Consider the following 15,112-nt stretch of genomic DNA (forward strand, 5'->3'; position numbering starts at 1 on the left):
ACCGCTGGAGGAGTGAAGAGGAGAGAGCGAGTGCAGGGCAAACAGTACCACTCAAAATAAGACGAATGGCTTCACTCTAAGCACCACTTTCCATGGAACTGTGTAATACTTTCCTGTCCTTTTCTACTATGAACAATTCTCATCTGTACACACTTTTAAAATGTTTTTAAAATCCCTAAAAGTCATGATTTAAACATCAAGCCAGCACACTGAAATACAGTCTGTCAGCTCTTAAATAAGCTTATAACTTCTAAGTTAATTCCCACGAACCAAAGAAATCATATACAAATTTCAAATGTTCACTAGGAACAGTATACTGAGGCTTAAAGTCGAAAAAATAACATGGTAAAATAATTTCTATACTTACTCTTTCAGAACTCTAGGACAGAACAAAAGTATACAATGAGCTGCAATTGGAGGAAGAAAAGACTACATCAAAGAAATGCTTTACCTTTCGCTTCAGTGTGGGCTTTGTAAGAACTGGTGGTGAGTTAGATCGAGGACTGTCTGGCTCCTCTTCCTCCTCACTGCTCTCACTGAAGCCCCTGAGGAGAGCCCTGTCGCCATCACTATAGCGACGGGGCAATCTATCATTGCCGTCTGGTAACCTACACTTCAGAGCCTCGGGGCTTTTCTTTAGCTGTCCTCGCCATAGGTCAACCCCCTCACTCAGTCTTCTTTTGGGAGTATCTGGCTTCCCATCCAGGTTTGGCTGCTCCTGACAGGCTGACAACTGTTCCTCACTTTCAGTGTATTGTTCCTGGGAGGTTTCTGATTTTTCCTCACATTCTCCATATTGTTCCTGAGGAGTTGATGTCTCTTCCAAGAGCAGTTTAGAATCTTTATCACCAAAACGTTCCTGGGTTTTTCTGTTCTTCCTCCCCCAGCGGCCTCTCCGAGATGGCTGATTATTTGCAGGAAGACTATCACGGGGAAGGACTTGTTTGTTCAAACGTGTAGAACTGGCCGGTGCCATAACTTCTGGTTTCTTTTCACTTTCTATTGAAGAATAAGAATTTTGTTCTTTGTTTTCCCGAGATGCAGACTTTCCCACCTGATTTTAGAAAATAAAATCATGCTGGTTAATTTTTCAGTCTTACTTGGTTATATCACCTATTCTAACATTTTAAATACTAAGAAAACAGAGCTCTAAAAAAAAATTTTTATTTAACAGCTAACATGACTATTTCGTATGTGTCAGAAACTATTTTAAATGCTGTATAGATATTCATTTAATCTTCACAACAATTTTATAAAGTATTATAATTATATGCCCATTTTACACATGAGGTAACTGAAGCACAAAAGGTTTAAGTAACTTGCCCCAGGTCATGCAATAGCAAATGAAGAAGCTGGGATATAAATCCAGGCAGTCTGACCCAAGAGCTAGTGCCCTTAGCCATTATGCAATACCATCTTCAATAAAGAAAGTGAATATTATTGTTCTTATACATGTTAAATGAGATAGTTTATTAAATTTCTCAGAAACAAAAATTTATCAACAGAGAGGAAGAAATGGGCTCTGGGGCATGTGCAAGAGAAAGGGGTATTTGAAAATAATAAAAGAAAATTTATATAATTATTTTGATTTATTTTTATTCTGAATATTTAATTTCATTTTGAAAATTAAACAGGGGCATGAAACTATGTTTATCAGAGGACAGATTTTTAAATGATAAAAATACTGCTTAAACAAAAGGTCTGTATCACATGAAGAAAAATACTGAAAACTATATAATATAGTACAGTCTCTCTCTTTAATGGCTTGAACCCTTTAATGGCTATAAAGCCATTTGTGTATCTACTGAACTATTTAGCACTCTTAGAAAACATACACGTTTACATTATTCCTTAATGATTTAAGGAAAAATGTATCTTCATTTCATTTTTAACAATGGTCAGATTTAGATTCAATTCAAATTCCTCAGTTATTACACAGCTTAAAGTTTAGCTGCTTACTGGTAGCTGGTAAGAAATATTTAGTCACAAGTAACACATTATAACAAATTTGAAGGTCTGCTAGTGATCCAAGGCTTAAAACTGTACAAATAAGTAAACAAAACCCAGTGTTCTGAAATGTCTACTATTAAAATAAACTCTGAAATTTTAATGTGAATTTTCTGTATTGGTTTAAGATGTCATGATATATTTCAGAAACACTCATGTCCTTACACTTGTCTCTAAGTCCCTTTCCTGGCACTGCAGCTCTTCATTTTCTCCTTCCTCAGCCTCCTCTTCTTCCTCCTCTGAGACAACAGAATTGGAGACTATGACAGGAGTCCAGCGCAAACATTCTGGATCTACATCTACAGGTCGCAAATTCAGCTGAAGCTTTGCCATGTGATCCTGAATAAGTTTTTCCCGGCGGATAATCACAAATCTGGAACCAGAGAAAAGTTTATAGCAATCAACGATGTACAAGGAGTACCTAACAATGAATATGGAGCTATAAGCCCCAGAAAATCCTGGAGATGATGATAAATGCTTCAAAAATAACAAGCCTAGGAGGATGAAATACAGAAACATGCCATCACATGAGATAGCTATGAAACATGAAGTTAGATAAATACTTCACACTTGACTATAGCAGTGGATGAAGTTATATTAACCATTTATTGTCTCATACTTCCCACCTCTGGAATTTCTGCTACTTTCCTGCATTCTATATCCGACTTTCCATACTTCTAGCTCAAATGCCTCTTTTCTTTGTGACCTTTTCCCAACCACTCAAGATAAGGATGAGCGCTTCCTTTTGACCTATATTTCATTTTGCACCACGTATATGGAAATAAAGCATGGGTATATTTTACTTGACATTGTTTCTAGGGTTGAATAAGCTTCCAATACTAGCAAATAAGACTCAGTAGCTTAGGTTCAAGGTTAGGAGGAAGACCACAAAAAAGACAGTTAAAAAAATATACACGGTCAACAGTACCAAATATCAGAAAGGAAAATGACGTCTAAGAATCACCAAGTGTCCCATTTATATAGTTTATTTATGGTCTTCCATCAATAATTTGGCTGCCTGACCCAAAAACTTCCACCGTCCTTCAAAGGTACACAAAGGGATGTGATACTCACTGGTCACTACGGAAGTCCAGCATCCTTAGGTGGTGGAGTGTGGAAGTAATGTCTTGAGGGCAGATTCCAGTCAACTTACTTAACTTTTTAATGCTGATTTGCTTGTCATTTTGGTGATAAAGGCACTCCAATATTACACTTTTCCAATAAGCCATGTAGGAAAGACGACCTAGATCGGATAATGGTTTCTCTGGAGACCCTGCTTGGCCTTCACGCTTTGATAACAAATAACCTAAAGAAACCCCCAAAACACAAATATGTCAGAGAGCTGAAAATAGGCTAATTCACCAAAACCATAATCCTCTCTTCCACAACCAATCTAAGTATTGTAGGCAATAATAATTTCAAAGGTAAATTTCTTCAAGAAAGAAAACAAAATTGCAAAATTAATTGAAAACAAATTTGCAGGAAGATAACATAATTTGTATACATGGAACATAAGGTTAGTATTACCTTGTCTATAGTTAATATAAATTATTGTTAAAATATTCAAAGTGTTAAAAATCAGGACTTTCTATTAAGAGGCTGCATTAAGATTAAGGCAATAATGTTTTTTATTTTTAATATACTATGGTAGAAAACCACCCTTGCATGTTTTACTTGGACCACTAGATGGCAACAGTTATACCTGAATTGAATAACACAAAAGAATGCCTTAGTGTTTATGTAATCTTATCTATTAAGATTGTGGTTGCTCTTTGAATTAAAAAAAAAAAAAAAAAAAAAAAAAAAAGATTGTGGTTCTTCTGTGAGCGAATTAGATGACAATTTCTCACTTCAACCAAAGCTCTCCTCACATTTCCCGATCACCACCCTAATGCTTGGTAAGCATGTCGGTGTCACTGAGAGTGTATGATGGTATTACTACTTGTCTTCTTGTCTAGTGTATGACGCTCAAGAACAGGAAAAGAAAGGCATAAATTCTAAGGGAAAGTTTTGAAAATGGAGATGGCAGAAGAAATGTTGTTTTTAGTCATTAAAGAAAACAAAAGAAATCCAAGAATGGTAACATGGGAAAATATACATTAGGAATAGTAAATGAAAAAAATATACTGTAACTATACAAACTGATCTTTGTATATCTCAAAAAAAAAAAAAAGACTAATCAGCATAATATTTTCCTCTAACTATGTCACTTAATGGCATAACATGTCCAGTTATGAGTACTATTTCAAAACAATATATTGATATTAAAGGAAAGAATCAGAGTTCTACCCTCTTCTAGTAATCCAAAAAGACTAAGACGATGTATATATTCACTAATGGTACATATTTCCAAGGTTAGAAATATTGTCTAAGGCCAAGTAGAATAATATTCACAGGTCTATGTGAGAATTAACTTGTTAATATTAGCAATATAATCATCTGATATTTAGAAGGATTGCCTGTATCAAAATCCTTGGTTTAAACCACTGTTTCTGCATATATTCTTTTAAATAGTATTATTATTTTTAGCAATATCTGAGAAAATACTCCCTCAAATGTCACTATTTTATAATCAATATAAAATCTATTGCAAACATACATTTACTTTCTAAGCAGGATTATCAATGTGTAAAACAAAATGCAAGTTCCACAATGACCTTTTTAGAACCATTAGGTTTCAATATTTAACTCAGATTAAATTATTTACTGTATCGTTTACTTTTTAAGATTTTTAAAGGAGCACTGCATATTTTTAACCACTAGGTAGAGCCTGTAACTAAAAAACGATGTACACATTGTGGGTAACAAAAATAGGGCAGGTGCTGAACTTATTAGTACTAATTTAAGTGGTTATACAATGTTTTTAGTTTTATTGTTAGTTGGAATTACTACATAAAACTAAGTTCCATTGTAAACTGACAGCTGCAATTTAAACTGACAGTTGCAATTTAAAGGTATTTGCTATAGATCACATAGAAGTTGTTATTCAATATTGGCTATTTAAAAACTAATGTCCAACCAAGAGAAAAAAAAATCATGACTTTAAAGTTCCATACAGCAGTACGACAACCAGTAAATAATCTTCAAATCTTTAAAATACTATTAATATATAGTCCATAGTAAGAGATGAGAAATTATGTTATAATCCTTACTGAAATCGATGAGAAACCTGCCATAGCCCTTACGCTGGTATTGGGGAAGAATCATTATACAGGAAACGTTGTATTTCTGTTGGCAGTGCTTTTCCTGGTGGAGAAAATAGAAGCCAAGTTTTAAAACAACAGGCTGGTAAGACTGAACAGTAATGCTAATTATTAAGAAACAAAGACTAACAGTCAAAACCACAGCCCTGGTCCTTTGGGACTGATGATGTACATCAAGAAAAAAAACGCCCCACTGGGAGATAGGACAATGTTAAGTCACTGTCATTACCAACAAAGCAACTATCCCCGGAGAGTAAAATTATAAAATAAAAGATGCCATCCAACACCACCTGCAACTCAAAAACAGTATGTCAATGCCTAAGATGAGCAGAGGAATCAGAGTCCCAATTTGTGAAGCTACAAATGATGAGTCAATGTGGCAACTCCAGATGTGGGAAGAGTCATCGGCAACTATTTCAAAGTTTCTGTTATTTCCTTCTTTGGTCCTACATAGGCAGCCCCACCTCCCTATAAACTGTATCTAACTTTATAAAAACTAGTCCCAAAGTGTTGGGTACAAATACATTTTTGTAAACAAGGCAATATATTTTAAATTATACTTAACTACTGAAATAGCCTAGTAACAGAATGTTTATAAAGCTAATGCTTATAAAACTTTCCACTTAACTATTTTATGCACTTAGACTTTACCATGAGCTTGCGCAAATGAAAGGACACCTTTTATGTTGTTTGATGATGAAAGACAACCTTTTTTTCTCCCCAAGAGAATGTAAGATTAAAGGAGAAAAATATCCTTTAATAAAAATGGCTTCTTATTCTAATTTTTATGCCTAAAATTCAAATTAGGAAGAGAAGATTTAAATTGAGAAAGAACTCAAGAGACGTAATGACTGTGTTTATTTCACAAGTTCTATCTATTACCACCATGGGAACAGAAGTCATTTAAAAACTTTTCCTCTTGAGGATAACAAGCAGTTCATGTTCCTAGGAGAGTATATATAGTCTGTTGCATGTTACTAGGCATCTTCTAGCACTTGATATGTTTCTGAATGTTCTATTTTCCTTTCTAAAAAATCTAGATGGCAGGGCGGCTGGATGGCTCAGTTGGTTAGAGCACGAGCTCTCAACAACAAGGTGGCAGGTTCAATTCCCGCATGGGATGGTAGGCTGCGCCCCCTGCAACTAAAGATTGAAAACGGCGACTGGACTTGGAGCTGAGCTGTGCCCTCCACAACTAGACTGAAGGACAATGACTTGACTTGGAGCTGATGGGCCCTAGAAAAACACACTGTCCCCCAATATTCCCTGATTTATTAAAAAACAAACAAACAAACAAACAAACAAAAAACTAGATGGTACTCAGAAGGTGCTGTACCCAGTAGTGCCTCCTGGTGAGAACCAGCAAAAATTGTTTCAAATTTACATATGAATTCAAAACAACTTGTAGCTGCTATACTTACTTTAGAAAAGTAGCCAACAAGGTGGCAGCCCTTGACATCATTCTGTGTTAGTACATAAAAAAGAAATGGCTCCACATCATAATAGAGTGTTTTGTGGTCAAGAAACAACTTTGCCAAGAGACACAGGTTCTGACAATAAATGGTACTCACATTCCCATCAACCTAGAGGAAAATAACAGAACAAAATGGTCAGCAGAGTTTCTCTTAGTTCAGAATAAAACACATCAGTTACAAGCACCTCTGAGTATCCACAGTCCAGTGATCAGAACACACTGGAACCTGGATGTTATCCTTTGAAATGGCAGAATCGCAGTACCTGGTGTTTATAAAGAAAACAAAATATATGTAATACTGTGTTCAACAAAGCATGAATAACTAGTCAAGGAGGTCATGGCCATTTCAAAAAATAGCACTTTTTGTTTTTATAATAAGATTGAATGCAGGAATCCTTCAGATGGCAAGCTGATCTGATTCATTTTTGAAAGTATTTAATATAATAAAAGATCTAAATACTGCTTCTAAAATACATTTGTAAATAAAACGAGGTATGACTATAATCTAATCTGTGCCAGCAGCCAGAAGCAATGTAGTCTAACTGCCATGATTTACCTCCAAATAAAGCTACCTGAGAGAGTATGAGCTATTGTCAGGAGCACCAGGCAGGTTTCCTAGGTAACAACCTGGCAAATGAGATATTCCTTGGACTCAGGTTGCCCAAGATCAGGAGCAGTAGGCTAGTTACTCCTGACACCCCTGTGTTCTTGGAGTTGCTGGAGCTCGCTCTTTTATGCCAATGGATGCCCACAATAGACCTCAAGACATTGACATTTCAAGACCAAAACATCTTCAACAATTTATGTAATTTAATACTACTTCTTTTAAAACACACACCAATACGTGCTTAAGTGAGAAGCATTTTGCTCTTGGGTATTCTGAAACAGTACTGTATACCACATCCTTTCCCCTCCCCTCCCAAGGTGAAGAGCTCCTCTATTCCACAACTAAAATACTTAGGGAAGATCAAGGAAGGGACAGACTGAGTAGATCCAGACAATGTGAAATTCTATCATCATTCTAGTAATGTAAATTCTAGTAATTAACACAACTGAACACATGGCAGGTACTCCATTAATACTTAGCAATCAAACCACAGAACTGAAGATCAAGAAATTGAAAACCACTACTAACAACAGAAGAATCACATACATAGCATAAGTCATATCATGATGAAGTCAGGAAAATATATGAAGATTTACTACAGTTAAATATACCTCTTCAAAATATTCCTTTAAATAGAGCAATAGAAATCTTTCAATTTAAACTCCATAGTTCATAGATTCTAAGACACAATTTAATCACCTCTAAACATGTAAAATCAGTTGGCATTTACAATCAAATAGAGTCCTTAAATCATATTAGCAGTACTTTTTCCTTCTTAGTGGTACATAAAATAAGATGTAATGAATGTCTTTGATTTAATGAAATACAGAATAATTTATTCTGAGATCAACCTTATGAACTTGGTACCATCTGTATTGGCCTAATTCTGCTTCTCATATAGCAGAACTATATACTATATAAGTGAACAACAGTAAAATAACATTTCCAAAAGAAAAAAGAAATCAAGTTGCACAATTAGATACAGAATAGGTGGCACTATATTTGAAATGTACAGGACGATAATACTACACATCTACTTTACCTCAAAGACAGATATGTTATTCTTTCTGTAAATCTCATTGGCAGGAGGATGGAACCAACCACATTTCTTCATGTGCTGCTGTAGAATAGTTCTACTTTTCATATATTTTAGACAGAATTCACAAAGATACAATTTCGGCAACCTGTAAAAAATAATTAAATAAAAAAGGCAGGGCTTTATACTTTACAAGACTTTAAACATTCTCAATTCTTTTTTGACTCTCCTTACTACACAGGTAAAAAGGTAGACAATGTATCATTCTCCCATTAATCAAATGAAAGAAAGAAAAAAAACTAAAGATAAAACTAATTTGGATAACAGTATCCAACTAATTAACAGCAATAGGGAAAGGGTGAGAAATCAAGATACCCAATTCCATGTTCTCCCTATTAGATTTATACCTATTAGACTAATACTTTACAGTCTTTTTTCAAGTTACCCATTTTGATAGATACAAAAATCTCACATTCTCTCCTCGATAACTTCCAATAAATAGAAAATTGTCTACCTTTAGAACACACCAATAAGTGAAGAAGATTTTGTCAAGATATTCTTTCTTCCTTTATTTGATCATTCATTCATTAACATCAGAAAATAAACACTTGCTGAATACTTACTGTGTATCAGGCCCTGTGCTAGGTATACTAAGTACAGAGTTCTGAGTGAAATGAACATATAGTATTATAAAAGCAGATTTTTGTATATCTTTTTAAGTATAAAGTTATAATATTGAATATGTTTTTTCCAAGTTAGGACTTACTACAATGTACCTCCTTCCTTCCACCCCTGAAATTCTGGCTTTCACTCTGGTTAAATATCCCATTAAATTCTGGAACTCAAAAGTCTAATATTCAACAAGTGAAATAAAAGTTCAAATTATTCTTCCAGATATTCTGTTATTAATTCATATTTATTCAACAGTCTTGCTCTTTTAGCAGTAGTTTAACAGTTCTTCCTTTTTATGAGGAATTAGGCAATAAAGTTAAATGATTATATGAATTCATAAAGTAATGGAAGGAACATAACCTAAACTAAAAACCAGTGGCTTGTATTCCTATTTTAGTCTGAATCCAGAAGACCATATGGCTCTTCTATTATGAAACACGTACCCGTGCACCGTCAGCACAGAGGCTTCCCTGCAACCTGAACTGTGTCCAGAACTAGTCCCTTGGTCATCTGGGATCTGATACTATATTAAAAACCGCATATGCAAAAATACTGGATGATATGATGATAAAAAAATAATCCGAATAAATTACTGTGTCTTCTCTCATATAAATAAGTACTGAAACTGAATTTTTTTAAAAACTCATTAATTTAGTTGCTATCGTTTAGATAGCTTTGCTTTAAAAAGATTACCCTGGAATTAAAGAAAAAGTAGATTAAATACAAAAATGTTTGATTTGTTAAAATGTGAAGACCATGCTATTTTTTTCAAGTTCTACTTCAGAAGCATGTTTAGAAGCATAATTATTTATCTGAAAACAGCTAACATTCAACTAAAGCTTCTTCCAAGGTGTGTTTCTGGAACACTGGTCCTGTATGCACTAAGTGTTTCATGCTAAAATAAGGGTGGGAAAGGGCATGTGATTTTTTTTCTTCCCCTTCTCCCTTAGGGATTCACAATGGGCATTAATTCTTCCTATACAATCTCACATCTTATTTTTAAACTGCTATTCAGTACACTAAAAGCTTCCAACGAACTGCTGTGGTATAATATTTCTAAATGTCTACAATATATAATACTGTTTTCCAAAATCTCTAATATTAGCCAAACCGAAACAACCTGATATTATACCATTAGTACAATAGTTATTCCAAAATAAAGTACTAAGTGAAACAAATAATGACTGACATTATAAATTAAAATCAAGAAGCAGGAGCCAAGAACATGGAAAAGAAAGGTTTCCTAGGCTACTTTGTTTATTTCCTTTGCATGTTGCCTTGAACCCCACTACCCAGAGAAGGAATGACAGGAGGAGGATAAAAAGCTTTTTCCTTCTTTACCATCAGAACTGAAAAATCTCAGAATGAAACGGCCCCAACTGTAAACTTCATCATCTAATGTGGGCACTAGATTAGATGCATTAACTGAGTCTCAAAGGTGGTCCACTAATGCCAGGCTGTCTTCCTGAATATCTGGATTTTAAGTAATTTCTTCTTAAAAGGAAGTTAATGTAAATGTTATTAATGGCACCCTCCCCAACTATTCTATTTGCCTTTATTTGCATGTGCTAAATTCTCAACCAGCAATTTTACCTTGTTGCAACACGGAAATACAGAAGAATCCTTGAGTATTTTACTTTGAGAGCTAAATATTAAAACTAAATATTCCCTCCATTGTGAATCTGAGAAACCTAAACAAAATTCTGTACTTTTTGAAATAGACATATATCTAAAATATTTAAATATTTAATATATTTAAAATATATTTTAAAAATGTATTTGAAATAGAGACAGTGAGAGACAGAGAATAGCAAGATATATAGCATTTTATTGACAAAAGAAAAAAACTTCAGCGAATCTTATTATATGAAAAATAATACAGTAAAAGCAAACATCAAGACCTATTAAAACTTTATTCCAATTCATTCTTGCTGAAAACATTTAAAAAGCCTCTTTATTATAACCAAGCCCACTGGGATGACATTGCTAGTCTAAAGGGAATCATCTGATAAAAATTCCTGAAAAAACAATTTTTTTTTTCTGGTAACAGTACAAATGACTGTAGTTTTCTCATTGAAAAAAAATACGTTGTCTAGAAAGACCTTTAGATCACATGAAACAAAGTAAAATTACAAATACTCCTAGCCCTAACAGATCCTGCTGGGCGCTGCTTTCCGTCATCTTCTTCCTGACAGCTAGGACTTGACTGTCAAATAGACGTTAAGGTCACTCTGATCTACTGCATCATGGGGTGTGGCCTCCACACGTGAAGTTTATTCGAAAGTCACCCACTATATGGACACCTCGCCTGTGAAATCAGGACTGGGCTGCAGCTATGTGTGCTTTGGAAACTTTGCTTCCCTTACTTCTACAGCGATGCAAATATTCTTCCCAGGAATTCATTCTTTGCTTCTGAACATTGCCCAAGATAGTAGCAGTTTGTATGGCCTTCAAAATAGGTCAACTTGTAGTAAAATTTTAATACAATAATAAAAATGACAACGAATATTATTTAAATCAAAGCTAATGGTACATCCCAGGTAAGATCCATCTAGACACAGATGCTATACAGAGTAATGCAAAGCACAGCTGTTAAAGGTTATGGCTATGTGGTAAGAGAAAAAAGTGGGATTAAATCCTGATTCTGCCATTTTAAACCGTATGGTCTTGAATAAGTTTGCTGTGCCCTGGTATGTTAAAGAAAGATAGTAATATCTACCTCCCAGAGTTAATCCAGAAATGTTTAGTCCAGCACCAAGCTCAATAAATGGTAACTACAGTTGCTGTTATTTATGATTAGTACTATGAACATTTTTATTCTCCTTTCATCCATTTTGCTTCATCATTTAATGGTCATCCAAAAACTTGAAGGATTTTGTTTTTCAGTAATTGGGGCTATACATAATCTGTGCATCAAATCAAGTCAGGAACAGGATCAAACGGTTGAGGAAACTTCCTAAGCTACTCAATTATATGGGAATCTGCAGTGTTAGGATCTCAATATGATCTCATAGCAAGGAGGTTATTATGAAGCTAAACTCTACACAGCTGAGGATGGTCACAGTTAGTCTTGCCTTCAGCCCATCTCGTCATGTTTTTAACGGCAGAGTAGGGCTCTCTAAGAACCTGTCTGCCATGTGCAACAGCATCACATGGTCCTGTTGGAGAAATTTAGGGTTAAAACTCTGGTTTATACTCTTCAATGTCTGAGACTTAACCATACTGTTCCAAATAAAGTAGTACTATTGTTTCATTGTTCTTTTTTTTTTTAAGTGAGGTATGCAAGACTACTTAATACAGTAATATAATGCACATCTAAATATCTGATACTATGTGAGAAAATGCATAATCCCACTTCCCAAAAGATTTTTCCTCTTGTGATCTTTCCTTTCTTTGTTTGCTCCAATTGTCCTGTTTTTACATGCTTTGGCAATTGGAATTTTTAAAAAAGTGTTTAAAATCTTTTATAATAAAAAAATAGTTGAGAAGTAATTTAACACAGAATAAACAGTCATTAATAAAGTAAGGATATAGATTATTTGGAAAACACAAGATCTCTAAACGTTTTACTGAACACAAATTTAAAAGAACTCAGAAGTAAAACAAGCCAAAACTCATTTAAATAGATATGTGTAGTTTTTTTATGTAACTAAGAATTATGAATACACAGACAGAAAAAAAGTCGCAATTATTAAAGAACTTATTAAATTATAGAATTATTTTCTGATGAAAAATTCAGGGAAACCTCCACAATGGATAAGAAAATGTATAGAAAACATCTAAAATTGTACTTAAAGTTGATGAGTTTTATAGCTGCCATCCTATTGCTGCTTTCTATTATGATTCCTATTATATTTTTAAATTTTTTTGCTAGCAATGTTTTTTCCTTCACTGATAACCAATTCCCTCAAACTTGATTAAGAAATCGGGTTCCAGTGACAATCATCAGAACAAAATGCAACATTTTTAATGAAGCCTTTGAATAGCTTAAAGACAAGAGCTTTATGGTTCCATTCTTATCATTCTCTTGAAAAGTAAGTGCTGAGGCTGACTATTTCCATTTGAGTCAATTGATTTCATCTCCTCTCCCTGCACAGAAGAGACAGGGTGCCTGTGATTTCAATCTATCTGTACTACAATCCTTGGAACAGTTGATACATACACTGAAAAAACTTTCTTTTCTACGTTGAGCACTCTTGTAATATGCATAGCTTGCAATGAGCTCACTAAAAAAAAAAAAGTAATATTTTAAATTTGACGAAGAAATTAACTCCTTGGCATATTTCCTCTTGGTCACATATTATCTTGGCTATCCAGAACTCCTGAAGAGTAAACTTCTTTGAATATCTGAGTTCTATAGGTAGTTGAGGAACTTCCTGACCTCTTCTAACATGTTATTTTATAAATATAAAGCATATAAATATAATCTTTTAATAAACTCAGATTGTTATTCCATGATATAAATAGAATGCTGCTTCAAACACCTACCACAGAGTTTAGGGCTAATGGACCCTATTATACATGGCTCTCAACTGCTGTTTCATGAGCTTGTGTTAGTTTCTTAGAGTTTTGCTTTCTCTTCTTTGTCACTGAAGTCTATGTCTGTAATAATATTCTCACTCCTATTTTTCTACTTCTGCTAGACTTGGAAACCAGGCAAGCAAGTTATTAATTTATATGAAAAGAAAAAGTGAAAAAATCCTGAGTTTTAGTTTTTTTTAACAAATATACTGGCCTATTCCCAACTTTCTGGAAATAAACCATGTTAAAGCACTCAGTATACTGTGAAGCACTAAATGAATTAATGCTATAATTGTTTTTGCTAGTATTGTGGACAAGCAGTACTACCAGATGAGTACCATGAACATGTGTTTAACCCCCAGAGCACCGTCACTTACTCTTCCTTACAGTACCCGCTAAATGGCAAACTGTGGCAGAAGTTTAAAGAGAGCTTTAATGTGACTACTATACTTCAACTGATAAACCAGCGTTCATTTTTTTGACCAAATCTCATTTTTCAACTCTTTTAATTTAAACTCTAATAAAAACTGACATTATGAGCACTTACCATTTCCTAAGTGATTTACATGTTTTAACCCATGTAATGTTTTCAACAAACCATATGAGGTCAGTACTATGACTATTATCCCCATTTTATAAATGAAGAAACTGAGGTACAGAGTTGTTGGGTAACTTCTAAGTTATACAGCTTATAAATGTTAGGTCAAGTCATGAAACCAATTTGGCTTCACTAAGCACACTGCCTCAATCCCAAAAGCTGATGAGTGATCAATTTTTATATCTGGAAACCCAGGTTATTTGTATGTAATTTTATACCATTTGTCCAATTATTCCTGGGAAAACAAACCTTTCATTAAGTTTCCTAATTAAACAAATTTAGATAAATGGCTACTCAATGAAACTTTGTATTTATTTATAGGTAAATATAAGAATCTCTCTCTCAATTCTTAGTGTGATGTATGATGGCAAATTTGTCTTAAAGAAAAAAATCATTCCCTTTTCATTCTGACCATGTGTTTGTTGGTTTTCACATTTTAAATATCAGCTTTTGAATAGGTTACAGAAAAAAAAAAATCTAAAGCCAACTGGAATTTTAAGAATGCTGCTATCATGAACATTTACAAGCCACTAGTTTCCTCAAATGTAAAAAGACGAAACGGACTAAAACATCGCTAAGACCCCTTCTAGTGTTGGAGTTCTATGAATTTAAAAACAGAAGGTAGAGGGTCTCTCAAAACATACCTTGAGTATTCTTGAGGATATGGGGAAGAGTACCAGGTGTGAATTTCATACTTCCCAAACTCAATGACAGAGGGACAGCGAACTTGTGGATCAGGGGGACCAGTCACTCCAACTTTCTGTGTAGGTAAAAAATACATTACAAAAGTTAGCTAAATTCACAATGGAATACTATTCTGCCATAAGAAAAGATGAAATAGTATAATTTGCAATAACATGGATGGATTTTGAGATTAGAATGCTAAGCAAAGTAGGTCAGACAGAAAAAGTAGAGAACCATGTGATATCACTGATATGTGGTATATAAAACTGAAAACAACAAAAGAACAAGACAAATGATGTAACAAAAACTC

General features: G+C 34.2%; 1 protein-coding gene across 3 annotated transcripts in view; it reads right to left on the bottom strand.

The window, feature by feature from the left end:
- The window catches only part of KAT6A (lysine acetyltransferase 6A), a 94,444-nt gene that overhangs the window by 6,872 nt on the left and 72,460 nt on the right, over positions 1 to 15,112 (bottom strand). For all 3 annotated transcript variants that reach the window (XM_019742058.3, XM_074329599.2, XM_074329598.2), the window contains 7 exons: positions 14,763 to 14,878; positions 8,334 to 8,475; positions 6,632 to 6,793; positions 5,160 to 5,253; positions 3,082 to 3,313; positions 2,173 to 2,380; positions 452 to 1,054 (listed from right to left, as the gene is read on the bottom strand). In XM_019742058.3, the coding sequence (XP_019597617.3) occupies positions 452 to 1,054; positions 2,173 to 2,380; positions 3,082 to 3,313; positions 5,160 to 5,253; positions 6,632 to 6,793; positions 8,334 to 8,475; positions 14,763 to 14,878 (1,557 nt within the window). The remainder of the gene's footprint in view (positions 1 to 451; positions 1,055 to 2,172; positions 2,381 to 3,081; positions 3,314 to 5,159; positions 5,254 to 6,631; positions 6,794 to 8,333; positions 8,476 to 14,762; positions 14,879 to 15,112) is intronic.

The sequence above is a fragment of the Rhinolophus sinicus genome, chromosome 16, assembly GCF_057876585.1.
Source record: "Rhinolophus sinicus isolate RSI-liver-muscle chromosome 16, RSI-T2T, whole genome shotgun sequence".
Classification (NCBI taxonomy): domain Eukaryota; kingdom Metazoa; phylum Chordata; class Mammalia; order Chiroptera; family Rhinolophidae; genus Rhinolophus; species Rhinolophus sinicus.